We start from the raw sequence: 25,229 nt of genomic DNA, 5'->3' as shown, positions 1-25,229 counted from the left end.
GATTAAGCTCCCTCCTAATCTAAAATTTTATCAATTTCATAAAATTCTTACTTCGATCCCAAAACTACTGATTGCTTTCCACATATCACAGGAATCAAATTTAATCCGAAAACACCCCTCACGAAATGCGAAAAATGTAATTTTTCAATTTTCGATACCTTTGCGAAGTTGTTGCATTCATTTTAGCTCGAAAATATTTTTTTTGCGAAATTGGGGAAACTAGAAGGGGAAATGAATTTTGGGGCTCAAACATGGTTGGAAGACCATAATATGCTTATCAATAAAACTTGCTTAAATCGTTAAGTGTCCATTTCGCCCCGAATTCCCCTATACTTATTTGGCTCTTGTCCGGTACAAAAGCACAGTGCAGGATATATTATGGCACGGGTGCGCGAACACGTTTGCGTATTTCATACTCATTGCAGCCTGTTCATTGGCTCATAATGATTTAATTATTACAATGTCTATACCGCGATTTATTCGGCCTCGGCACACACGGTTAATCGAGCGAAACTCACGCTGATATCTAGAGTGCGATATGTGCCGGCACAACTGTAACGCTGCATTCCTTTTAATCGCACCATCTTCCAGCTGCGAGCTATTCGTATACATACCTTTCGTTCGATTCATTAGCGGCCCGGTATCTCAGTAAAAAAAAAAGAAAAAAAAAAGACTATTTCAATGTATACACGACTCGCGACGACAGCGCGAATGATTGAGACATTTTTCCCATGAATGTACTCCACCGCTATAAAGTACATATATATACGCTCCCAACCTCCACTTAACACTCACGCACGACAGTAGCTTGTCTCCGCCGCGTCGCACCACGCCCGCGCGCGCCGCATTCCAATCGTTATTCACCTTTTCCCCAATTCCCTCATCGCGGCTCCACCATGGATTTATTCAAATTCGAATCGCAAACAATTTACTTACCTATATTTTTCTATACTATATTTTAATTACCCATATTTTTTCAATAATTTTGTCACCATACTCGTCGCCGCATCCGGTCATGCAGTGTTGCTATTATTTTTTTAAAATGACGCATATTGCGGTTCGTTAGATATTTCATGCAAACGAATCGCTTCGGTAAAAAACTTGGCGAAGCATCATTGCTATTTTCATATATGATTTATCGTTATAATCTATAATGCCGCTAATCATCATTAAATACGGTACAAAATAAATAAGAAAAATGAATGGGATGTATTGAAAATAAGGTGCGTTTGAGCATGCGCGCACCGCAACCAAGTGGAAAAAAGCGAACTTGCTCTCAAACTCGGTGGTCGAGGTAGGGATCGATTTACGACCGGGCGTCAGTTATAAAACGAAGCTCAAATGCGGAAGCGCTTCGAAACGCTCGTAAGGATATAACAATGTCCTGAAGCTTCGCGTTGCCGTGCGTGTGCGCGTGTAGCTCGCGTACGCGAGATTAAGATCTTGGTTGCATGATCGTAAACGACGACAGACGTCGTGACGATTGCGATTTCAAATAAGCCACGCCATTGAGAATACGAGTACCCCCCCCCCCCCCCCCCTCCCGAAGAATTTATCAGTCTATTCGCGTGCGTTGATAGATCACCGGATCACCGCGGCGCGGAGGAAGATCGTTCCGACACCATCACTCGTATCTCGCGGGAATTACCGCGGACGACGCGTATACGCATAAACCGCTCTTGCCGCAATTAGGTCAGTCACGATTCCATCAATGTCGTCCTGTTTCTGCATGGTCCAACTGCGTGGCGGCTCGATATTGCCCTGCTATCGCTTTCTTCGCTCGCCGTGCATGTTTTATTATACATAATAATGCCATTAAAATATTACTACATCGCGTATTTACGCGTCTAAGTAAATATACAGCGTATTCCGGGTCGTGCATGTTATATCGCGACATGAGAGAGCCTCGTCCCGTGTCCCATTCTTCTTTGCAGTCTCCCGCTTCCTTGCATTAACACCTTACGCGCATTACCCGCCGCCCATCCCGAAAAAACGAAAATAAATATTCCTTTTTTCTCCGCGTATATATATGACGGGGCACAACGGGGCAGGGTGTATAATAATATCTCATTTCGATATAACGAGACCCTTTCCTCTTAATTTCGAATGTCGCTTACTGTATACGCGCGCGGATTACTTAATAATAGCGTCGTATTCGAAGATGAGAAAAATTATGAAACGTAAAAATCATGGTGATAACGCGAAGGAGCGTGCGGGTACGGCAAGTTTTCATTCATTTATCGTCCGGTATATCGACGGGAGCGTTTTTCGATACTCGACTCGCGCGTCCATCGTTTGGATGAATAAATAGAATAAGCATGGGGAAAGGGGGACGCGTATATGAATAGATGAATAAAAACGAATTGACGGAATAAGGAGCGAGTGAGCGCGAGTACCGTAATTCGAGTAATGCGGTACGAGTACATAATGGAATGCATTGTGAGGAAAAATCCGTCGAGTCCTCATCTTGTGCATGCGGTTACTGCGCGCGATTTGATGTAATGTTTGCCCGTGCGCTTTTACTCCGCGCGCGTATCGCATATTGTTTCGTTTGATGAGTCAGAGACGGGGCGCGCGTTTATATAGGACATGCACGGATCGGTGTACCGTCTTGCTGTCTTGCCGCCGTGCCGCCGCAACAGCCAGCACCGTCTGTCTGTCAAAGAGCGAATAGCGCATACGACGAACGATTACATGCATATACAAAGCGCGTCCCTCGTCACCTCGCTTTTGCTCCCGGTATTTATATCGCCTTAGTTATTTGTATATCACGTCTCTCGTCGTTTATAATGCTTGTGCTCTCTGCAATGGGGTGAAACTCAATGCTCGAGTGCATGCCTGTCTCGTGCATGCATGGAAGAGACATCCCGCGCACCGAAAGGTGGTACAACGGCGAGCGTCGCGGGGAAGGAGGGGGGGGGGGGGGTATTATATATATTGTCAACGCCAAGAGATAATATTTATCAGCGCGCCGACTCGCGCTATTCGTCGTGATAATAATCATTGTTAGTTGTCGTCGATTCCAATAAATTCATTCTATACGTATAAATGTATATAATTGACTCGATGCGTTTGGGTCCTTGAAAAATTGCTGAGCCGAAAAAAAAAAATTGGGGCCGACCGCCCCCGAGATTAAGTATAGGGGAGACCGGGGCAAAACGGGATACCCGAAAAATGAGAGAAATTTTTTTGTCTTTTTTTTCAATTTTTATACTTGTCCGAAAAGAACATGAAATATATTTTTTCCAAACTATCTTGTTTTTTTTTCGATTTTGATTTTTTTTTTTCAAAAAATTCGTTTTTTTTTTCAAATTTTCGTTTTTTACATCACTTCCAAAGTGAAAATGTTTTTGCACAGATATACAAAAAGTATTTGTATATCTGCAATTACTGCTTCGCTACGCTATATGTTTGCGGACCATCATGTGTGGTTACACCTGCACATGAATCATGTGCCCACTCCGCTCAATTTTGGCACTGAATCCATGATTCAGTGGATAAAGAATACAATTTTTTACAAAACTAGGGTCACCGCGCGCGCAAACGCGCGCTTGTCTTTAATTGTTTTAACACTATTTAAATAAAAATATTACTCAGGACTATTGTTTCGAATAGTAAGTTCACTCTTACTAAATTACTCCATCACTTGACTCTTATGTCGCTAAATAAATTTATCTGACACGATCGCGATCGAATGTATTGCAATTGTTTCCTCCTTTTTTCTACGATCTGAAATACGCACATGAACGAACTCCGAGCCCAACATCGACAACCAATCAAAGTACGTCTATAGCAGCTTCAAAAATAACTCGCACTTCGAGATTTCGTGACAACTCTTCTTTTATGAAAGGATAAACATTGGCAATCTTCGTTATTATTCATATCATTAATTTTAAATTGAATTACAGAGGGTGCGTTCGACGTACGTTAAAGCGTTGTAAGCGCTGAGATCGCTTTCAACGCTTACAGCGGTAATTCGGAAGCACTCGGTTACAGGTGCATTGAATTAAAATCATAGTAATAGTATATTACGACCCTAGGCCCGAAAGTTGGATTTCCTGGCCTCGGCTTCGCCTCGGCCTTCATATCGCACATGCCAGGGCATTCAACATTTGGGCCGTGGGTTGTATACTATTTTTCTTGATCCCGTAACCGAAAGTACGTTCAATAATTACTAGCAATCGTGGGGGGGGGGGGGGGCGGACGGACATTAAAAACATAATCAAAAAGTATAAAAACACACACAAAATATCACACAATGATACAACAATATTATTAGTACAAATTAATAATTCGTTGATAAATGTCTGATTTAAAGTCCCATGATAGTTAACAATTTCTATATATGAATATTTCCCGCTATACTTGACAATTTATATGAATATGTGCTTTCCTATAAACCTGGAATCTGGAAATCATACAACATTATTCCGAACGACCATATTCATTTTATTAGTCCGGTTACATTATTTTCTGTTTTCGCATCTGGACGAACAAATGTATGTTATTCGTCCGGGTTCATGGCAGTATAGCGCATAACATGAATGATGAAAGCTACGCTATACGCGCCCGCTTGAAGCAAATAATGATGCTTGACAACGAATAAATAAAATCATGGCAACGAATACAGACTTCACATTCATATATCGAAATGTCTTTTTTTCGCAAAAATATCGTCTAAGCGCACTGAAGTTAATCGAGTCAGCCGGCCACAAAAAATGCTCTTCCCGGCCTGAAATGCGGCCAGAAAGTGCGTACTTTCGGCTAGGGGAGCAAGAAAAAAAATTTCATGAGTTTTTAAGAGGTACCTCTTTTTGCCTCGGAATTTTTTTTTTTTTTGAACATTGAAAAGAATTCCAGTAAATTTCTTAGTTTTTCGGAGTAAAAAATAGACAGAGCTTTCCAAACTTCTGAAAAGTTCAATATTTCCGTAGGTATCCCGTTTTGCCCCGGTCTCCCCTATATACTATGATAGTCACGCGTGTCACGTGCTCCAATAAATATAACACGGTTGCGTTTGATATAGGGTAATATGGGGCAAAACGGACTTTCCCGAAACTGAAATTTCATAAAATGCATATCATTTTTTTTTTCAGTTCCAAATCATGTCCTGACCATAAATCATGGTAAATTGTTAAATTCCACGGTGAAATCCCCAAAAAATTCAAGTTTCAGAGCAAAATTGATCCCAAATTACTTTCTCACTATCTATTCGCTTTTTTGAATTATTTTTAAAAACCAAAATCGTAATCAAAGTACGAATAAGGAAAAAAAGGGTTTATATTAATTTTATACAAAAATTGCACTCGTAGCTGACATCTTCGTCTTCAACACTTGCACACAAGGTGTGTGCCCATTTTTTGCATGTTACACAGTAAATCCAATCTTCGGAGGACGACGAATATAACCCTTCGCAAAAAATGCAAGAAACGTCTTCAAAAGACAAGGACTTGGCTGTCTTGGTGAGATTTTTTTCTGTCTGATAAACTGCTACATTTCGATATTTCAATTTTTATGCCTCTTGGAGGTTGTGTCCGTTGTGCCCCGGAAAATTTTTTTGAAGAAATTTCGGAAACTAGGACCATGAATCAATGGTGGGACTCCGATATAGTGCGAACACGAAATATACTCCAGCACGATGGACCCAAAATTTTATATTTTGCATTCTTCAAAAACATGACAGAAATGGGATGTAAGATTTGACTCATTTTTTTTCATTTACATCCAAGGAATGGAGTCTGAGCGGTCCCATTTCTTTTCCCATATTACCGAGTTGACATTCTATTAGGGAACAGTCGCTTGGAACGGTTGTATTTCGAAAAATGTCGGTTTTTCAATTTTTATGCCTCTGAAGGGCTGTGTGTGTGTGTGTGTGTGTGTCCGTTTTGCCCCGAAATTTTTTTTTTTTTTTACGAAATTCGGGAAACAAGAACTGGGCATCAATTTTGGGACTCAAAAATAGTTAAAAAACCATATGCCCATCGATGAAGCTTGTTTAAATTCTTAAGTGTCGATTTTGCCCCATACTACCCTATATGATAATTAAAATGAGATACAACTTAATCGTTAAAATGTATACGGCCTTTTTGAGTAGAGCAAATTTGGGGTAGTAGACGCGCGACGATTCGGCGGATGATTCTATCATGCATCCAACGCTTCTCGGAAGCTCGCTCACCGCGTTTAATAGTCGCAGCAGCGGGTTATATTATAAATACGGAGGAAGGTAGCTGCTTCCGTGATACCGAAATATCCATGCAGGCAGCCAGATTTACATGCCTGCCCTCGTGGTGGTAGTTTCGTTTTTCACTGACTCTCCAAGCCCTCTTCCAAGATAATACGAACAGTATAACGCCTAGTCCCTACTCCCTTTGTGCAGTTGTATCCAACGATTCGCCTCTATACACCATATACACCTATTATAAAATTTTACCTCTTAATAAACGACGTTATCACACATTTTCGTCTACTCTCGATCTTAATATATAATACTATATGTATATATAACCTCTTTCCATGCTGCTTGCTTTCCTTATCGCAGCGCACCTACACTTTATTTATCTATATTCACCTCATTATTTCGTGCCACGCCGGTGCATCGTACCCCGGATTTATTTATTTGTATCGAGGCGTAAAAATAAGGAGGCGACGGTCGCGGTAGTCAAATTTCTCACATTGCGAGGCATATATCAACCGCAGAGATTATTTTTATTTACCATATTATAATCAAGGCTCAAGATGGATCACGAGGGATCATTCTCTAAACATTGCTTCGCTGTTATACGAAGCAATATACGTTTAACATATTAATCAGTAGTAGTAAGATAGATTTTTCCATCTGTGAAGCAGCGCCGAGCACTAGCCGCGCATAAAATCTATATTTTTTCCACGCGCACATACTATAGGCATCATCGAATCGCGTCTTATTGGCAACTCGAACGAAACTAATTACCGAGAAACGATTAGAAAATTGGAATTATCAGCGAGTAATAATCTGCTACCATGCACGATCGAATATCTTACGGCTTCGCGCGCGATACCCCGAACAACTACTATACAACAACCCTATCAATTTCGGTTTCCGGTGCGGCGATTATATTTTTCGCATTAGCACCCGGAAATTCCAAACTCGGAAATTCGAACTTCGGAGATAAATCTCGGCCGCTTCGTCACAGTTTGTTCCTCGCGCGCGGTAGCTTCGTCGATGCTGGATCTAAAAATGTTACCACCAATTCACGGCCGAAGCTTGTGTTTATATATATTCTTTCACTCGAACCATTATCTATGTAGCCATATAATATACTTGGTAGCGCTCAGTAACGCTACAGACACCAGAGCCATTAGTTATCGCAGAGCCAAGTTTCAAGTGGTGGTGATGCTGCTGCCTGCCGCCGCCGCCGCCGCCGCCGCTCCAGTTAGGAAGAACCGGTGTTGAGCGGCGGCGACGACGGGGTGAGACCAAAACGATCCAAGTATACGTGCTCGGGATACGCATGCCAGGGGGGGGGGATCTTGGAACGAAGCAAAATATCTGGTCCTTCGTCGTTGTAAGACACGAATCGACGCGTGTAAAAAAAATCTTGATATCACGGGGGGCGGGAATCATGAAACTTGATTTTATTCGCGAATATATTTGCGTAGTATCGAAATTCGTATTATCCCCAGCAGGACGTTCGATAGGTGTACGAACGGAATTAAAGGAAAAAACAATTTTGCTTAATAATTTTTTCTTTTACCGATAGAAGATATTGCATAATATATATGTATTGGATATTATGCAATGTAATAGCGGGCGTAAAGCGCGATCGGCGATCCATTCCAATCTTCGATATAATAGCACATTGCGAAGAAAATATAATAACCGATCGTGCTATTACGATATAGATGGAGAGCGTTAGTGCGGCGAGAATACCATCATGCAGGTATATATCGAGTTCCGCTCGTGCCGCTGCAGGCTGCAGGCTGCAGCCATGCAACAATGCAACGATGCAACGATGCAACGATGCCTCGCGTGATAGATCAAGCTGGCATAATTTCGAGAATTTTTCCAAATGAAAATCGTGATGCGCGTACGCGCCCCGCATCACCCCTTTCATCCATCATAATATCGTAGATATAGGCGACGCTTACAGCGCCGCTAAAATATATCACGCTCGCGATTGACGTTAAATTATTTATTAATTAACTCTCGCGGTAGCGATGAAAATAAGCTGAGGACGGCCGGCGGCCGGTAATTCGCGCGCGACGACGGTGCATGTATATAGGGGAGTATGGGGCAAAGTGGTCCACTTAAGGGATTTAACGAGTTTTGTCGGGTAGCACATGGTCATTTACTTATTTTTATGTCCTCAAACTGATTCCACCTCATTATTGCTCGAATTTTGAAAAAAAAAAAATTTTGGGGCAAAGTGGCCACCCCCTCAAATGCGATGAAAATCGATAATTGTCACTTCTGGTTAAATAGATGTTGGAATTGACTGTTCTCGCATGGAACATTGAAGGATGCGATAAAACGAAAAGAAACGAGGCATAGTACGAACCCTCCTTCGATAGGATGAAAAAAAAATTAGTCAGAATACTTCGATAAATTTTGCCAAATTTTTTTTCATGCCGAAAATGAATATCCAGCCCACTTTATCAGTTAATAAATGATCTTTCGACTATTGTTGAGTCTTAAAACTCTTTGTTCATCCTCTTTTTCCTCATTTGGTCGAGAAAATTTTTTGGGGCAAAGTGGCCACCCTCTCAAATGCAGTGAAAATCGATAATTGTCACTTCTGGTTAAATAGACGTTGTAATAGACTGTTCCCGCATGGAACATTGAAGGCCGCGATAAACCGAAAAGAAACGAGGCATAGTAGGTACCCTCCTTCGATGGGATGAAAAAAGAATTAGTCGGAATACTTGGATAAATTTTCCCATTACCAGTGGCAAAAGCTCGTTCTTATCGGGGGCAAATCGTGGGAAAACCGCCATTGTCACGAGTCTGTCGTATCGCGCAAATCTAGTGAGTAAGAAAAAAGAGATCATGAAAAAAGAAAAATTCTTGTCTGCGGCGGACGTTGCGTGTATTTTCTGCGCGATCAACTTTATTCGCATTCCTCCAAAGATTGAATTCGTTGCGAAACATGCCTAAAATGGGCGCACACTTTGTGTGCAGGTGTTGATGAAGATGAAGTCCATTATAAGTACGATTTTTGTCAATTAATATAAAATAGACATTTATCAGTAATTCGCAAAATGATTCTCACCCTCTGCCTCAAATAGCTATCAATTTCTCAAAAAACATAGAATTCTCACTGATTCTGTGCCCCGCCAGAAATCGGAATTGCGTGAGTGGCCACTTTGCCCCAGAATTCAAAAATGCCCCAAAAAAGTGGGTGGCCACTTTGCCCCATGTTCCCCTATATAAAAGTATAAAAGGCAGATAGAGTAGCGAGCGACGGGACAGGCTCGTTTAATATTAAAATTTTTTTTGGTACAAACCAACTAATGACGCGCATTGTTGATCCATTGATTCAGACTACGAGCATCGGAGGTGCAAGCGTAGTCAAGAAATTATCCTTCTACAATCATACCGAGTGCGAATGCAGAGAGCGGCTGGAGTACGGGGGTATTGGAGGGCTTATTGAAACAACCATTGATAAAACGAGCGGATCGAACGAGCAGAGATTTACCAGGCATCACGCACCACCACCAACCCCATCATCACCGGTATCGTCTCCTCCGCAAAACATCAGACGAGCGCCACCGCTTAAAAAACCGTAAATATATATTTCCTTTCGTTTTTTTTCTTTTCCGTTAACGCTAACTCGCCTCCTTATTATTGCGGTTTCGCTCACATATCAAGTTCAACAAACGTTCTAGCGCGAATTTACGATGAACGAATATTCCTCGAAACTGTACAGCAAGTAAACATCGGTTTATCTTCGATTTGTCGCAGGTGCAGATGTCCCTCGGAATTCACGCCGCGAATAACGCCCGAGGGTGAATGCCATTGCAACTGCTTCGAAAATCATCTCGATTGCATACGTACGAGACGCGGCAAAGGATACTTTTCTCTTAGAGATAGATTGTAAGCGTATATCATTATATTTATTCATATACGAACAAACCTCATTGCGATAATCTTGATTATCGATTTATTCGCGATTGCCGAAACGATTCGGCGCCGTCCGAATGCCTGCCCCCACAATTAAAAACAAGTCTGTCGAAACTTTTTCTCCGATTTGCAATGTTCGCATATTGCAGAGAAACGAGCGAAAATGACGCACCTTTGTGTTTTCAGATGTATACAAAACGAAGAGTGTGCAACGCCGATGTGCGAGTTCGGGGAATACATGAGAAGACAGGGCAAGTGTCCGAGGAAAAAGGATAGATTCGACGCGATCGCCAATCATCCGACTAATCATATAAATCTCCACCATAGATTGAGAAATTAGGTTTTAGATTGCTCGTGCGAAACAAGGCCCCGCAACACCTGCGCCACCGCGACGACCACCGCGACCAATGACCAATGACAGCGAGAAAACGGGTATAAACGGGAGCTGGGTCGCGGAGCGACACACGACGCCTGTTGTTAGAACTTTGATGGTTGGAACGTTGAAACGCAGTTTGTAAATTGTAAATTGTACAACACACAGGTGTCGCTTTGCGTCGCTTGCCGCCGAAGCTCTGGAAAGTTTTCAATATATATGATGCATGTACGCACTATGCACTAGACCTGCTAGCTGCTAGTACGCAGAGGCAGCCGCGATAGCGCTGTCTATCGACATCGACACTTGTTTTTCAGTTGGCTTCAGCTCGATCGCGGAGATCGCGGATAACGGGAGGAATTTTTTTAGACGGCGTCTATCATTGATAACGACGTGAATTAATTCAACCGTTGTGGTGTAATGCGAGATATACTTTTATATTCAGAAAGCACGTCTCATCGCGGGGACGACTACCAGGCAGCAAGCGGGGGCTCAACCCTATATTGTTATTATTATTAGTATTATTTTTATCAACATTCTTGTCGCGTTTTGTGGTGGTCTCCTAACTCAATTGATATATAGAATACAGACGAGACTGGGCGAGAGCGAGCCGCTCCAATTGTGTGCCTTATATACTCTCATCATATAATTTTAGTAATATTCATCAAAAAAGTAATATTCCTTCGCTCGATCCCATCAGTTACCAAACAAAATCGTATTCCGAACTCAAGTCTAGCTTCAAGTATTTGAACAGAGGAATATGCGTGAGAAATAATGATTATACGCGCGCGAAATGGCATACCTATATATTCGCTGCTGAGCTAGGCGTTTCAAATTTCTCAAACCTCTCAAAAGTGCAGCATGCCGGTGTGACACCAAGGTCTTGACAAAACTACGAACGCGAGCATCCATCCGTCTTTACACGCGAACGCTCAAATATCTTCATACAAACAGCGGCGGCGATTATATATGCGCCGCTGCTACTGATAATATTGCATACATTTTATTTTATTAATATATTTATTCGATAGAACTTGAGGTTGCTGTATTTATAGTATATACATGATACTCGCAAACACGCCGATTCAAACGTTTCTCCAATGATAATAATTCGACTAATATCCGTTGAACCTTTTTATCCTTCCTCACTCTTGAAAATACTATATTGAATATTGTATAAGCTAATCGCTCGCGCGATGCGGTGTGTGGACACGTACCGATAGTTCGAGATCTGCCTTTCGTCTCTGCGAAATATATATTTACTCATTCAATATATCTTAGTATATGGTACACCCTCTTCGAACGATGCCGAAACTTGGAAATTTGCCGATCAGCCCTTATCATATTATTCGTTCGATTTTACTTTTATCCGATGAGAGCAACGAACCTAATATACTATATAACGCTACCGTCTCCGACACGCATACAGTAGCTAAATATGTCAAACTAGATACCAGCCTATAAACGTCTTTCTTTTGCCCCTTTTTTTTATACATACATACATACATATATATATATATATAAACATAAATTTAGTCGTTTGTATTATTACAATTATATATATATATATATCCATATATTATACAACAAAATTGAGAATAAATATTTCGTCGCTCTTAAAATGGCGATCCAACCGCAACGTCCATGTTTCATAATATTTAGTTATTTCATGAATTTTTTTGTTTTTTTATTCAATACACGACGGATTTTACTTGGCACGTTCCTACGCGAGGGGACGTTCCTTTCTACGAAATGAAAAGTCGAGGGTTCGAAATAATAGTTCCCAATCGCTTTGTAAAAAGGTCGATTGGTACGAAATGCTGCAACGCAACTTTAATATCACTGTAAACGTAAAATCATTAACGAATGTATCGAAAACCGCGCAACGCCGGCATCGTGATGCAACGATCTATCTGATTTCATGTATCAATGGTAAGCGATAAGAATAAACAAAAAATAAAGGCGCGTCGACGGATTCAGGAGAACGAGGAAGAAAAATGCGTAGCATTTTTCATATCGAAATAAGCTTCGTAACATTCTTGACACCTGCTGGGACCATTGCTTTTGTCGAGGCATGGATAGCAGAAGGAATGTTTACACGGGAGAATCGCCAACGAAGCACCATCTCTTGTAGTTGCCTTACAAATGAGACACGAATTTAGTCTTTTCGATTTCCAACAGGGTCCTGATTTTTTCTCCCAAGGATGAATATTCTGCTCGATGTTGCGTCGAGTCGAAACATTGCTCTTGGATTTTCGGAATCCGGAATCTCTTAGCTGTAAGCACACGAGAGCGAAGAGTTCAATAATTGAAGAGTTTCAATAATTTTTTCATTCTTATTTATAGTACCGTACACCATGACTGCGGCATTGATTGAGCGATGCACGCGAGCACGAGTATATGGGGACGAAGTCGCGCGATGACGAAATGCCCAATCTCCAATCTGCTTACCGTTCTATCGCGTTCCTGCTGCTCTTGCTCCTGCTGTTGCTGCTGCTTCTGAGTCAACTTTTTCGGTATCTCGGTCACCCCAACCATCTCGGTTAACGCCGCATCGCAGCAGCGATCAACCCGACCACGGTGAATCGGTTGACATTGTTTTCGCTTCTGTGGCGTAAAATTTTCTTCAGAACCTGATAAAAAACAAGTCTCGCGATTATCGTTCCTTTTGCTTTGGGAAACTTTTGGAGAAATTCCTTTCCGTTGCAATATATATATATATATATAAAATTAAATTAAATTTTAGTCTTTCATCAATAAAACCTGTTGTCTCGTGCTGGCTGACCGATCTGCATTCACCGCGACAAAGAACGTTCTTGATTTCTATTGCCGGCTTCAGAACTCGCAGGGTACCCTTCAGATGTGCTTCAATATTATCATAAAATTGATCAATATATTCCTGTTGTTTCGTCACAGTTTTCCGGCCAACAACGGCGTCTCTCTTTTGACTCGATCCTACTCCCGAAGCTGTTGCACGATCGATCAGAGCTCGTACACCAATTCCCACGAGGTTGCCTACCGGTCCGTTCATCCATTCGATCAAATTTCCACAATTTTCGCTATTTCCGCAGTTCTCGGTACGTCGACCGTTCGAGTTCGAGCACATATTTAGAAAAAAAAAAAACAAAAAAAAACAACCAATATGCCTTGTTCAAAATATATAGGAGCCACGCCGCGTGTACAATTGGCACAAACAGTCTCCGCGGACGAAACAGCCAATACTACTCATCGCATCGCTCTCGTCCTCGTCGTTTCTCTACTATATTGTCGCTCTAACCTCCGACGATGATTGGATATTGTTATTATTCTTTCGTTCTTGATCGGTCCTCGACCCTCGAGCAACGCAGGGCCAAGCGAAAAAAAAATCATAATAAACAAACGGAAGAGAGCGTTGAACGCTGTATTTCGTTGAGCATATTATGCGAGCGTTCAAACGTGTATTCTCTCGTCGAAACTTTTTTCGTGAAGTCGGGATTGTTCTTGTAAACGGGATTCATAGGAATAAAGACTAAATAATTCCGCTAGCAACCCAATTTTTCTCAAATTCTTTTGTTTTTTCACTTAATTTTTTTTCAAATCTTTTTTCAGCTCGAAGATTATGTGCGCGATCGATCACCTTGCGCTCTATCCGAATCAAATGAGTATTATGGCGCTTTGTTCGTGTATGTGTGTACAAAAATATTATTTCGGGCACGTAATCTCGTATGAAAGAGAATAACAATAGCGCGACAGCAACAACAACAAATTTATATTCGGTCACCGTAACGCCGCTGCCGCTGCTTCGAGCGTGAAAAAAGATTGAAACGAGAGGAAAAATAAAATGCAAGCGCGGATAAGCATTCTTCACAAGCACTTTTCGCGTGTAATTGTGAATGATTAAAACCTACTACAAGTTGTTTTTTTCTTTGAATACTCGAAACGCGACATGAGACAGACTTATCGCATCGTATTATTTATCGTAATACATATATAACGATAAATATAATAATATAATAATATAATAACGATATAACGATAATGTAATATATCCTTCGTCCTTTCTTGTTCGCTCGGTTCATGAATTATTTATTGCTTCTCAAACCTCAATATCTCAAAAATCAATCATGCCGCGTGAGCGCGCGCGCATATCTATAGAAAAATATTTTCTATTCGAATATAAGCGTATAAGAAGGAACTTGGGCTCAAAACAGCTTCAAACAAATCCTACAACCTTCTACTTCATGTTAATATTTTTTTTTTTTTTTTTAATGTTCAACAGAGGTTATTATTATACGTATTATTGAAATGGAGGCACAAATTTTGGACGGTTCGTTGAAAAGCCTATCGCGCCGTATCAAAGAATGTTGTTTCGCCGCCTAGCAGCGAAGCAGGAAGATTGACTTCGCATGATCTCGCGCTGTTTCTCCAACGTCAAATAGTCGTGCGATCAATCTTGCAAAACCAAGTTTGATGAATGAAATAAAACGATATCCCAGAGGCTTGCATTTCGTACTTGATTTCCAGCAACGAGAGCGTCGTTATTCCTCCACCCCCTCACCAGATGCCCGATGATTCCCCCCTCTGTTCGAAGAGAGCGAAGAGAGCACGGTTTTAGCACGGTTTTTGATGAAAGACGGATCCGTGAGAGAGTAAGTACCGGGTTCAAAGACCGGAGGATATTCCAATCCGGGATAATCGTCCAGTGGTGGCGGCGGGGTTGACGCTGGTGGCGGGATGTATGGCAAACTCGGTGGCGTCATCCAATTTTTGTTTCCGCTCGAAAATCTCGTTTGACAGATCGAATTTTCCGTCGTACTACAGGCCTGCACAAAAACCCCTTCTCCTCTATATCATATTTTTCTTTTTTCATATCTCCTTCTTTCCCCAACTACCCTATCGATATTTATTATGATTTTTAGTTTCAACGTTCGTAACCTTTGATTTCATTGCGTAAAAATAAAAAAGTAATAACCCGATAATGGTTCACCTTGGAGGTTTTGGCGCCAAACGTCGGAGTGTCCGGGCTCCAATCGCTCATTACCGAACTGACCGAACTGAAGCTCTGACTGAGAGTATGAGATTGACTATTCCCACTGGAGGAACTCAATGACTGGCTTATACCGCTATCTCCGGGACTCTGACTCGCCGAACGTACAGGTTGTCGTTGTTGCTCTCGTTGTTCTCGTTGTTGTTGCTGTTGTTGCTGCTGCTGCTGGCTCCAACTTTTGTCGCGAAAGAGCGCGCGATGAAGTCTCGGAGATCCTAAACAAATATCAATGCTCATCCGATGCTCTTCATTATCTCAATTCGCGGAATATACACCCGAAATAATGACATTTTTTGATCATAGCAAATGTTTGTTTTCATTTGAATTAAACGCGAACGGGAATCGATCAGTGCACAAACTCTATCTTTCAATAACGAATTATTTTTTATTTTCTTTCACAAACGAGATTCTTCGTTAACTGGTTTTTGAGTATCGAAAACGCGTCTCGCCCATCGTCGTGTCTTACCGAGTAAAGTCTTTGGAATGTCTTTTGGCAGATCGAGAGTATTTGGCTTTTGAGGACTCTTGCCACCGAAGAGGCTTTTCAATCTATTAGTTTTGTGCTGAGAATGCGGCTGTTGTTCGTTCGCCTTATCCAGATGCATTTCAAAAGCGGCCCTCATGCGATCCTGTTCGAAGGGACAACTCGGTATTGGCGGAGGTTGATACTGCGCAACGTTTTTCAACCGAGCTTTTTCGCTCGAGCTAGTTTTTTTCTTATCACTACCACGACGCAACGAGTCGATCCAATTTTTTTCGGGCAAACGTTCATCGCCGCCGTCGTCGTCTCCGACGACTGAACGATCCTTGAACTCGAAGCTTCCTTCACGAGTTACCGTCGAGGAAGTCATCACCGCCGCTTTTTCTGACTCTCGTTTCACTTTCTCAAACGTGTTTGAGGAAGAAGAAGCGGCGCAACGAGACAAATCGCCGCTCGATCCTGCGTATCCTAAAATTTTGAAACACACAATTTCCAGTGGATTAAAATCAAACGATTGGCGGCAAGAGAACAAAAAAGTGTAACGAAATACTAATAGAAAAAGAACTCACCGGAACCATGCGCGTATCTTCTAGGTGTCAAAGGTGGAGGTTGTACCGGTGGTAGCGGGCTCGATTCTCTCGTCCAATATTGTTCTCGGATCGAAACTTTGGAGCCGCTGTCGTTACTACCGTCACCATGACGAACCTTTTCAGATTGGATCCTCGAGAGGAGAGAGGGAGGGGAATCATACCGGTGGTGGTGGCGGCGACGACGAGAACGGCGAATTTCGGGGCTAAATCGAGAATGTTTGGAATCCTCGCGCTTATCGTCTAAATTTTGTACACCATTGTTGAATTGCTCATTGCTAATTCCACTCAAGGCATTTTCGCATCGCGTCCGATCGGTACTACTTTGCTCCTTGTTGGAATAAAGTCCGGCACTTGCCGAAATTTGTTTCTCATACGAGCAGCCAATGCCAAGGATGGATTTTTTGCCGCTATGCCCGACCGTCGCTCTCAATTGATCAGGACAATAACGGTTATGGTAGTCATGCGAAGGCTGAGGAGACGGTGACGGTGACGGCGGTGGCGGCGGCAGCGGCAGCTGCTGCTGTGATATTTTCTCAGGCAGCACCGTACTCCGAACTTTTGCTGTCTCCCGATGGAAAGAACCCTCGATGACGGAACGAATAGAATTTTCTTGACCGTTTCGCGGATGTCCGTATATCATTCCGTTGCTCATCGAATAATCACCGTACGCTCCTTCTCCTCCCCCGAGAGAGGGTGAACCGATGACGCTACTGTCATCAAAATTTTTATGCCGTATGTGAATGTGATCGCTCGTTAGTGGAGTCACCCTCGGCAAAGACGAAGCGCCATCGTTGTTGCATAGTCGCGATAACGTCCGACCGCTATCACCGACACCGCCACCGCCGCCGCTGTTCGGATCATCATGGCCAACGCCGCTCTGACCGCAGCCCAACATAAATTCCTCCAACGTAATAAATCCTCGTAAATCCTCTGGTCGTCTTTCTCTATCGCCGCCGCCGCCGCCGCCGCCGCCGCCGTCGCGTATGCTCGACGATCTGATTTTGACAAACGGGATAAGAAGCCTCGTATTAATTTCCAGCATCCTTTTTTCAACTTGAAGCATCAATATACTTTATTTTTTTTTTAAGATTCATGCAAAAAATTCAGGGTGGGAAAATAATGAACGCGTTGATACGCATTGGAATGATCCAGTTGAAAATAATGATAAATGAACTTGACAAATTTGATACGAGTATTTTTATATCAAATGCGTCCCGCTAGGCTGTATTTTTTTTTTCCATTTCCTATTCGACTATGAAATCCTTTCGGTAGATCGACAACGAGATATACTTTAACGCATGCTCTCCCGTTGGGAATTCCCATGCATTCTCCCGATAGAGGGGATTATTGATTTTCATTTTCATTTTGTGTCATTGCTATTATAACTGACTTACCTATAGCAAGCGAAAAAGTTGTTGATAGTACCCATTTTACGTTAAGTAATGAGGCAGTGGTTTGTTATTATAAAAATATAGCGATTTAGCCGGGAAAATACACAACATGCGCATAGCGTTGAACAGAACAAAATAAGTAGACCCTTTGTTATAATTTTGAGAATCGATTAGTTTATTGCAAAGAGGAAATAACAGTCAAATATAATAATATCCTCTCTCTCTCTCTCTCTCTCTCTCTCTCTCTCTCTCTCTCTCTCTCTCTCTCTCTCTCTCTCTCTCTCTCTCTCTCTCTCTCTCTCTCTCTTTTGCTCTCGCTCTTCTGAAATGGGGACAACTGGAAAACCGATTGTGAAAACTTCGATTTTTATGGAAGAAGAATCAGAAGTCATCCGAAAATTGCAGTAAAAGCATAACGATTCCACTATCAAGTAATGAAAGATCAAACTACTGTTTTGTTTTACCCAGATTAGTCATTTGAAAAGAGTAATGAGCCTTATTTCGATCGGTACTTGGAACGCGGCGAACAGATTATTGAATTGAAAGAGGAACGATCGTGTTTAAATTACCTGTCGGTCGTTCGGCGATAATCGCTCATATCTTGGCTCGTGCTCGGCACATCGGTTGCACTTTGAGACGAGGACAATCCATAGAACGTGCTACCAGCGACCATTACTCGGAGATCCGGTGAATTGGGACTCGAAGCTTGTTTTCTATATTAACACATATCGAGCATTAATAAATTTTATTGATATAATATGAACTAAATGGATAAAGATAAAAGAGAATGAAAGGAAAAGTGATACCTATTGGCAGTGGAAGTTGGTAATACGCGTCTGTAACTCCGGAACTGTGCTGTAGGAACAGGAACGTTCTGATTCCTCGAGCCCAAAAATCTCAAGTATTTCCGATCCAAGCTCGCTCCTACGATCTCGTGTTCTTTGTAACCGGTCGTACTCTCCTTGCGTCCTATTTTTTTCAGCGAGCCAAACACCCCTTCGTGGGAATGTGAGGGAGGAGACGGCGGTGGTGGCGGTGGCAGTGGTGGCAGCACGGGCTGAACCGGCGACGAAGTCACGTTTTTCGTCACGTTGTTCATTGGTTTCGACTTCATCTTGGAGACGACGTCGACGACGCCGCCGCCGCTGCATTCGCTCTCGCTCTCGTCCGTTTCACTAAAAAGACCGCTCGTACGATTTTGAGTATCCGCACCAAGAGTCGCTTTGTTTATTGCATCGAGCCAAAGGGCAAGACAATCTTCGCTATCGGCCGCAAAGTAAAACACTGTTCCGGTGTGATAAACTTTGAATGCGTTTTTCCGGGATTTCACTTCAGTTGCTGTCGACGCGGTAAAGCCTGGCAATGCTATTAGACAGTCCGACTTTGGGCTGTCCTGAGCTTTGAACCTGTTGGTATCGCCAATAACCGTCGATCAACGCTTCTTATTTTCTTTCACATCATACCCGATATTCTTTCTACCAACCTGTAAAGGGATGAGCTTTTAAGAATGAACCACGACCTCGCCCAAGCTCCACCGGCGCCTCTGCTTCGATGGGTCAACCATCCTTCGAGTTCTCCCGGTCCAACCTCCTTTACCGAGACGTTTCTCCTTTCTGAAAGAAAATGTGTAAACATCGATTTCAACGGAGAAGAATAGTCGTAAGTGAGGATAAAGAAGAGGGGTCCGCGAAATGATAACGCGGATACGGTAGTGCTCAAAGTGTATGAGCTCGACTTGTACTCACTGGCAAGAAGTAAATTCCGTTTTCTGGTACTTCTCGGCGAGTTATTACCATAAGATTTATTAGATCCGGAGTGTAGCCCGATACTTCGAGCGACCATCATAGCGCGATTAACGACTCCCTTCTCGCAATGCTTGTCCTTATTGTCAACGATCTGTTTTACTCTCGCGTCGGGTGGACGAGCTAATCGGGAAAATCCAGAACCATCGGGAGAGTCGACTCCGCTACGTGAAACTGAGTGTCCTTGTTCGCTATTAAGTAGACTACCACCAAATTTCTCGTTGTAAGACTCGTATTCATCAGTATTAGTTTCTACCATCGATGCCGAAGCCGATGCCGCCGCCGCCGCCACCGCCACCGTCACCGCTTTCGTTGGGCCCTCGTAAATTTCTGTGTACCCGTAATGATCGATCAAATAGGATGAATTATCGTTGAGCGTTTCATCTATAAAATCGTTCGATTTTTCGACGAAATCACGATATTCCCCCCTGTCGCCGTAGCCCTCGCTATCCGTGTCTTTTACATTCGGAGGCACTAATTTCTCTACCGCTGTCATCATACCCGGTTCGCTGGGTAATTCACCATCAAGACAAACCGGAAGAACCCCAGTATCGTACAACGACAATGGTTTCGAAAAATATTTTCGAGGCGGTGGTTCGGGTGGGGTCAATCTCCTCGAGTTCATTTCCATTCCCTTGGACAAAGAATTATTCGAGTCTGATTTATTATTCAACATTATTGCGAAAGAAGGATTCGAATAATTAGTGTCGACTCGCTGTTGGCTGCTGCTGCTGCTGCTGCTGCTGCTGCTGCTGCTGCTGCTGGTGCACATCATTGGGTCGACCTTCATTTTTTGAAAGCCATCGTTTTCATTACCAGTCGCATGCTTCGAATCTTCACCGTTCGTTCCATCGAAAGTTTGAGCTAAAACAGAAGACCAACCACTCTCCTCGTTCCTCTTACATTTTTCATAGGACATGTCCGTTTCGCCACTGCTTATATTACCAACACCTTCGACGTAACTGTTCGCAGATTCCGTTTTATCTTCACTACTTTCACGGTTTTTCAATTCTCGTCCGCTCTCTCCATTAGTTGTCTCCAAGAGTATTGTTGATCCGGGTAAAGCTACCGACGACGTCGTCGTCATCCTTCCATACCGTTTAACTTGACTGTTGAAATTTCCAAGTCCCGTCTCCTTACAGTCATCCTCTTTACTGCTACTGCATGAATTCTCATCATCGTCTCTTGGCTTTTTGTCATTCAAATGCGATTGATGATTCATTCGACTTTGTTGCTGTTGCATACATTCGATTCGTTCAACCCGTTGAGCTACGCTTGAAACAATGTCCAATTGGTTTTCCCTTCTATTCTTGACCTCTTCTTCATCGTTGATCCCATCAAAAAAAGATGTAGGCAACGGTGACGGAAGCTTCGCAACTCGTTTGGTATCCAATGTTTCATTGCTTAATTTTGTATCAGTCTCAATAGTCTTAATACTAGTTGGGTTCTTAGTTAAATTGTTGACCAAGTTATCAGTTTGATTGCTCGATGACTTATCAATTATTTCGATGAGATTCGGTTCGTCAATGTCGTAAGCTGGTGTGCTGTAACTCTTATCCAATTTGCCACGTTCTTTCCGAGCTCCGGTAACGGCGACAGTCTCTCCTCCTCCACTTGCATCATCATCGTCGTTATCTATATGTTGTAACGAGCCACAAATCTCATCGCACTTATCCAAAGGCACTGAAATATCACTATGATTGATTGTATTGCTTATTGCCACCGATCCGATTGCCGTCGTTCGATAGCTGACCACTTTTTCCATTCGTTCGGATTGCGAAATATCCTCTTTGCAATTATATTGTCTCATTTTATCGTCAAACTGTACTTTCCGCTCCTCGTCTCTTTGTTTCTTTCGCTGCTGCTGTTGCTTCGTTTGCTCTATACCGAGACAGGTCTGTGGCCTACTGTCGGACGATTGTACGTTATCAAGACCGTGGGCGCAGGATGCCGCTTTATCGCGTAGCTGGAAACTTGTGCTATGCTCTTGCTTTAATTCTTTCCAGAATTGTTCTATGTCGACCCCATGCTTTGTAGTCGGACTCGCTCCAGTTATCGTCGCTCGTCGCTGTACCAAATTACGCGGCTTACTTCCATACAATCTTCTCGACAGTCGCGGTTCAATCTCACTGTCCGAATCATTACCACTGCTGCTACTGCTGCTACTAGAGCCACGGTCGTCGATGCGGCTGATAATGCGTTTACCGTTAGCATCACTCGTATTGGTCGCTGAGATCGCGGAGCCTACCATGACAGTTAGCATGCCGCTCGCTGTAATCTTATTGCTGTTGTCTATGGTTATACTCGATCGTTCCGGAATTGGCTCTTTGGTCACATGCCTGTATTAAAAACATTATTTTTTTTTTCTCATCTCTACTCAAGTAAACAAAATTGTAATAACAGCTCCAATGAAGAATATTGCCAAAAAGGATATAATTGCGAATTAAAAACAGAAACAGAATGAAAAGAAACAAAATACCTTGGTAATGGCATCGTAAAATCGGGTATGGTGAGTAATTCCGGTCTCGGCGATGGAAGATTATGTTGCCACCTTGTGGCGTACGGAGTTTTTTTATTGCTCGGTAATCTGTATGGCTTTATGTAAATTTGACCATAAACTTTGGTATGCCTGGGTCTACGCTTGAGTGTGAGCAAAACTTCGGCCGGACTCTCTGTAAACAATTCGACCACATTTTTCCGTTCCCATCCGACTACCGTCTGATAATTAACTTGAACTATTTCATCGCCTTCTTCCATTTTTCCGCACGTATGAGCGGCCGAGCCGAATTTTATTTCCGCTATTTGATGATTACCGTGAAACGACGGCAAAATGTAGAAGCCCTGTTCGAATCATTTCAGCGATTACATTGATGCTATATTTTTTTATGCGTATACGCATATGCGATTGCTACGAGCGTTACGGAAAAGCATTTGAAAATTTACCAGATCATCGCCGGGTCTTTTCTTCAACGTTGCAAGATCCAAACTGGCTGGTTGAAGAATCATAGGATCAACAATATCCTGTATAACATAATCGGCTAATTCTGCTAATCGCCGGCAGGTACTTCGTATCTCTTCTATAGGCTTCTCTGCGAATCTGTCTCTCTGAGCGCAAGTCGCCATTTCCAAGGACAATTTGAGCAACTGTGATTTTTTGTCATTGTACTCGAGCTGTCCGCCAAAAGGGGGCCTGTCCAACCATCTCACCAAAGGTTTCACAGCCATCACCACTGAAGCTACGTCGGACAGAGTTTGAGTCGTAACAGGCTTGGAATCTGTCTGCCTGGACAACTCGTTGCGCAAACTGTGAGCCTTGCACGACAGATGCAGAGCTAACAATTGCAAATTTTCTCTATCTAGCTCATAATGAAAATTTCTCAGATACTCCACCGCTTCTAAAATTATTTCCTGATGTCCCAACTTCAGTACCCCCAATTGTTCCAAATCTTCCGATCTCAGGTTCAACAATTGTTGCCCGTTCACCGCATTGTTGGTGAAGCCATGAACGTACGGAAGTACCGACGTGTCCAGACCTGATTGGACAGATTAAAAAAAATTTAATCGCCTTTGACGTTTCTCATCTGTTAATAACCCCGCAGCGCTTCAATTCTCTTATTTTCTTCTATACGAGGTAACTCAGGCAATATAATATCGGCCTCCAAAGTGAGATCCGGACGAAATACGCCCGCGCGCGTTCATAGAAAAACCGCATGCAGAACCATAAATAATTTTGAGCTTTCATCGAATTTCACTGGTATTGTGTTTCTTCATCGCCGACATACACAGTATATACGGAAGAGCCGAAAAACAGGAACAAAACAACAAAAGAAAAGTCGAACATCAATCATAGAGCCACTTAAAAATGGTATGCAAAATTCAAAATACCGAGTAAAAAATACGACCTGTGGCGAATAAATGGACCAGAAACGGATGTTTTGATCGACGATCGATGAGAAAATATAATAGCGAGAAAAAAGAAATCTACGCGGTCGTCTCGCCCCGAGCGTATATGGAAATATCCAAAAGATGACAGAGATGATGAAAAAAAAAAAAAAACGTATTTCACGCACCTTTCAACCATTCGCAAACTTGATCGGTTTTCCATTCGGCAACATTGACATAAGCCATGACCCGTTCTTCGCAACAACGAATGACCCGACAAGATAAATCGAAACATCAGAACCGCGTGGCAAACCCTGTGAACAAACCTGAACGCGAATAAATAACTTGGGCTACGCATGTTTGGTGGCGCACTATTCCCTATTCCGAGGTTTCGCCGTTTCGCCGCCGCCGTGCGCTCAAGCTCAACGACGAGACTCGACGACGCATCTCCGCAAAGCCGCAAACAAGCCGCAAACTTGGCCTAATTGTGGGCTCCCGAAGCTTCTCATCACCGCCACTACGCGGCTAAATCCGTCGAACAGTTTCTCGTAAGCAGAAGGTTAGGTCTGCGTTTCAATATAATACACATCGCTCTACGCCTCGACATCCACAGCGCGTCTAGGGTCTAGGGCACGGTACGAGTCACTCAGCCCTACTGATGAGTCTGTGCTGTGACCGTACCGGAGACGAAATGCAACGATCTTATTCTTTTCGACCGCTACGCACTGCGTAGGGATCTTCTCTACCGACCTAACCATTCCTTAATTACACGGAAACTCCTCGACGGTACACGACAGTACACGATTTGTGTAATAACTATCGATAGAGCACCCATTGGCCGATACGGGGGAACCCAGAGGGCCAGGTGGGATCGCCTCCACTCGGTACTGACCTCCATAAACTTGGCCAAATGACTTGCGCTTTTCTAATTTTTTGTTAATCATATCTTTAAGTGGTCGTTTAGTATAGTCATCAGTACTGTAATTAAAAAGTTTAGTAGTAATTAATTATTTCATAATCGAATAAACAAAATTTGTGTGCAAGTTAGCCGAAATTTTTTTATTTTTTGTTCAAATCGATTAAATCAATGCCTAAAATCAATAGAGAATCGTTGAGTGGTCACGAATAATGGAGTTGAATCGTTTAGTATAGTTATTAGATTATTGAAAAACTCGAAAAATTTATTTCCCAATCACCGGCTACGTCTAGCCTATTGAAGTAATTATCATCCAACCAATTATATTCTAATAAGTCTCAATCGAAAGAGAATTGTAAAGTAGTAATTAGTAGTATGCTTGAAATGTTTAGTGGTAATTAATTACTTCATATAATCGAATAAACAAAATTAAACAAAATTTGGGTGCAAGTTAGCCGAATTTTTTTTATTTTTTGTTCAAATCGATTATAATCAATGGCTAAATTGATAGAAAATCGTTCAGTGGTCACGAATAATCAAGTTTTATCGTTGGGTACTCATTGAATTATTTGATAATTTGAAAAAACTAGAGACCAGTTGGCAGGGACAAAGTCGACCAGTCGGTGGGATTTAGCCGGGCAAATAAGTTTTTAATTAACCAATCGCATT

General features: G+C 42.4%; 3 protein-coding genes and 1 long non-coding RNA gene across 6 annotated transcripts in view; 2 read left to right on the top strand and 2 right to left on the bottom strand.

Annotated features, from left to right (window-relative positions):
- The window catches only part of LOC122408266 (uncharacterized), a 45,571-nt gene extending 34,021 nt beyond the window's left edge, over positions 1-11,550 (top strand). The window contains exons 4-6 of the mRNA XM_043414955.1: positions 9,520-9,761; positions 9,941-10,072; positions 10,286-11,550. Coding sequence (XP_043270890.1) covers positions 9,520-9,761; positions 9,941-10,072; positions 10,286-10,439 — 528 coding nt within the window. The 3' untranslated portion in view covers positions 10,440-11,550. The remainder of the gene's footprint in view (positions 1-9,519; positions 9,762-9,940; positions 10,073-10,285) is intronic.
- Positions 11,474-14,172, bottom strand: LOC122408267 (uncharacterized). The gene is made up of 3 exons (XM_043414956.1): positions 13,236-14,172; positions 12,924-13,105; positions 11,474-12,748 (listed from the first exon to the last, which is right to left on the bottom strand). The coding sequence occupies exons 1-3, from the start codon at positions 13,576-13,578 to the stop codon at positions 12,449-12,451; spliced, it is 825 nt and encodes a 274-aa protein (XP_043270891.1). The 5' UTR covers positions 13,579-14,172; the 3' UTR covers positions 11,474-12,448.
- On the top strand, positions 12,634-13,212 carry LOC122408268 (uncharacterized). The gene is made up of 2 exons (XR_006260420.1): positions 12,634-12,750; positions 12,819-13,212. It is a non-coding gene; the product is annotated as an uncharacterized lncRNA (long non-coding RNA).
- Positions 14,173-14,680: 508 nt separating the features above from the next.
- Positions 14,681-23,985, bottom strand: cnk (connector enhancer of ksr). 3 transcript variants are annotated; one of them, XM_043414952.1, is made up of 13 exons: positions 23,833-23,985; positions 22,706-23,295; positions 22,242-22,603; positions 20,708-22,101; positions 19,706-20,626; positions 19,444-19,573; positions 18,767-19,366; positions 18,530-18,673; positions 16,549-17,564; positions 15,965-16,447; positions 15,439-15,713; positions 15,109-15,274; positions 14,681-15,032 (listed from the first exon to the last, which is right to left on the bottom strand). In XM_043414952.1, exons 1-13 carry the CDS (start codon positions 23,888-23,890, stop codon positions 14,899-14,901), a joined length of 6,273 nt encoding a protein of 2,090 aa, XP_043270887.1. In that variant the 5' UTR covers positions 23,891-23,985; the 3' UTR covers positions 14,681-14,898. The 3 variants fall into 3 exon arrangements, with proteins under 3 accessions (XP_043270887.1, XP_043270885.1, XP_043270886.1); XM_043414950.1 differs by having other exon boundaries at positions 19,706-22,101; positions 23,833-23,984; XM_043414951.1 differs by having other exon boundaries at positions 14,681-15,274; positions 19,706-22,101; positions 23,833-23,983.
- Positions 23,986-25,229: the final 1,244 nt, after the last annotated feature.

This window comes from Venturia canescens, chromosome 3, assembly GCF_019457755.1.
Source record: "Venturia canescens isolate UGA chromosome 3, ASM1945775v1, whole genome shotgun sequence".
NCBI classification, from domain to species: domain Eukaryota; kingdom Metazoa; phylum Arthropoda; class Insecta; order Hymenoptera; family Ichneumonidae; genus Venturia; species Venturia canescens.
This window is presented reverse-complemented; position numbering and strand designations above follow the sequence as displayed.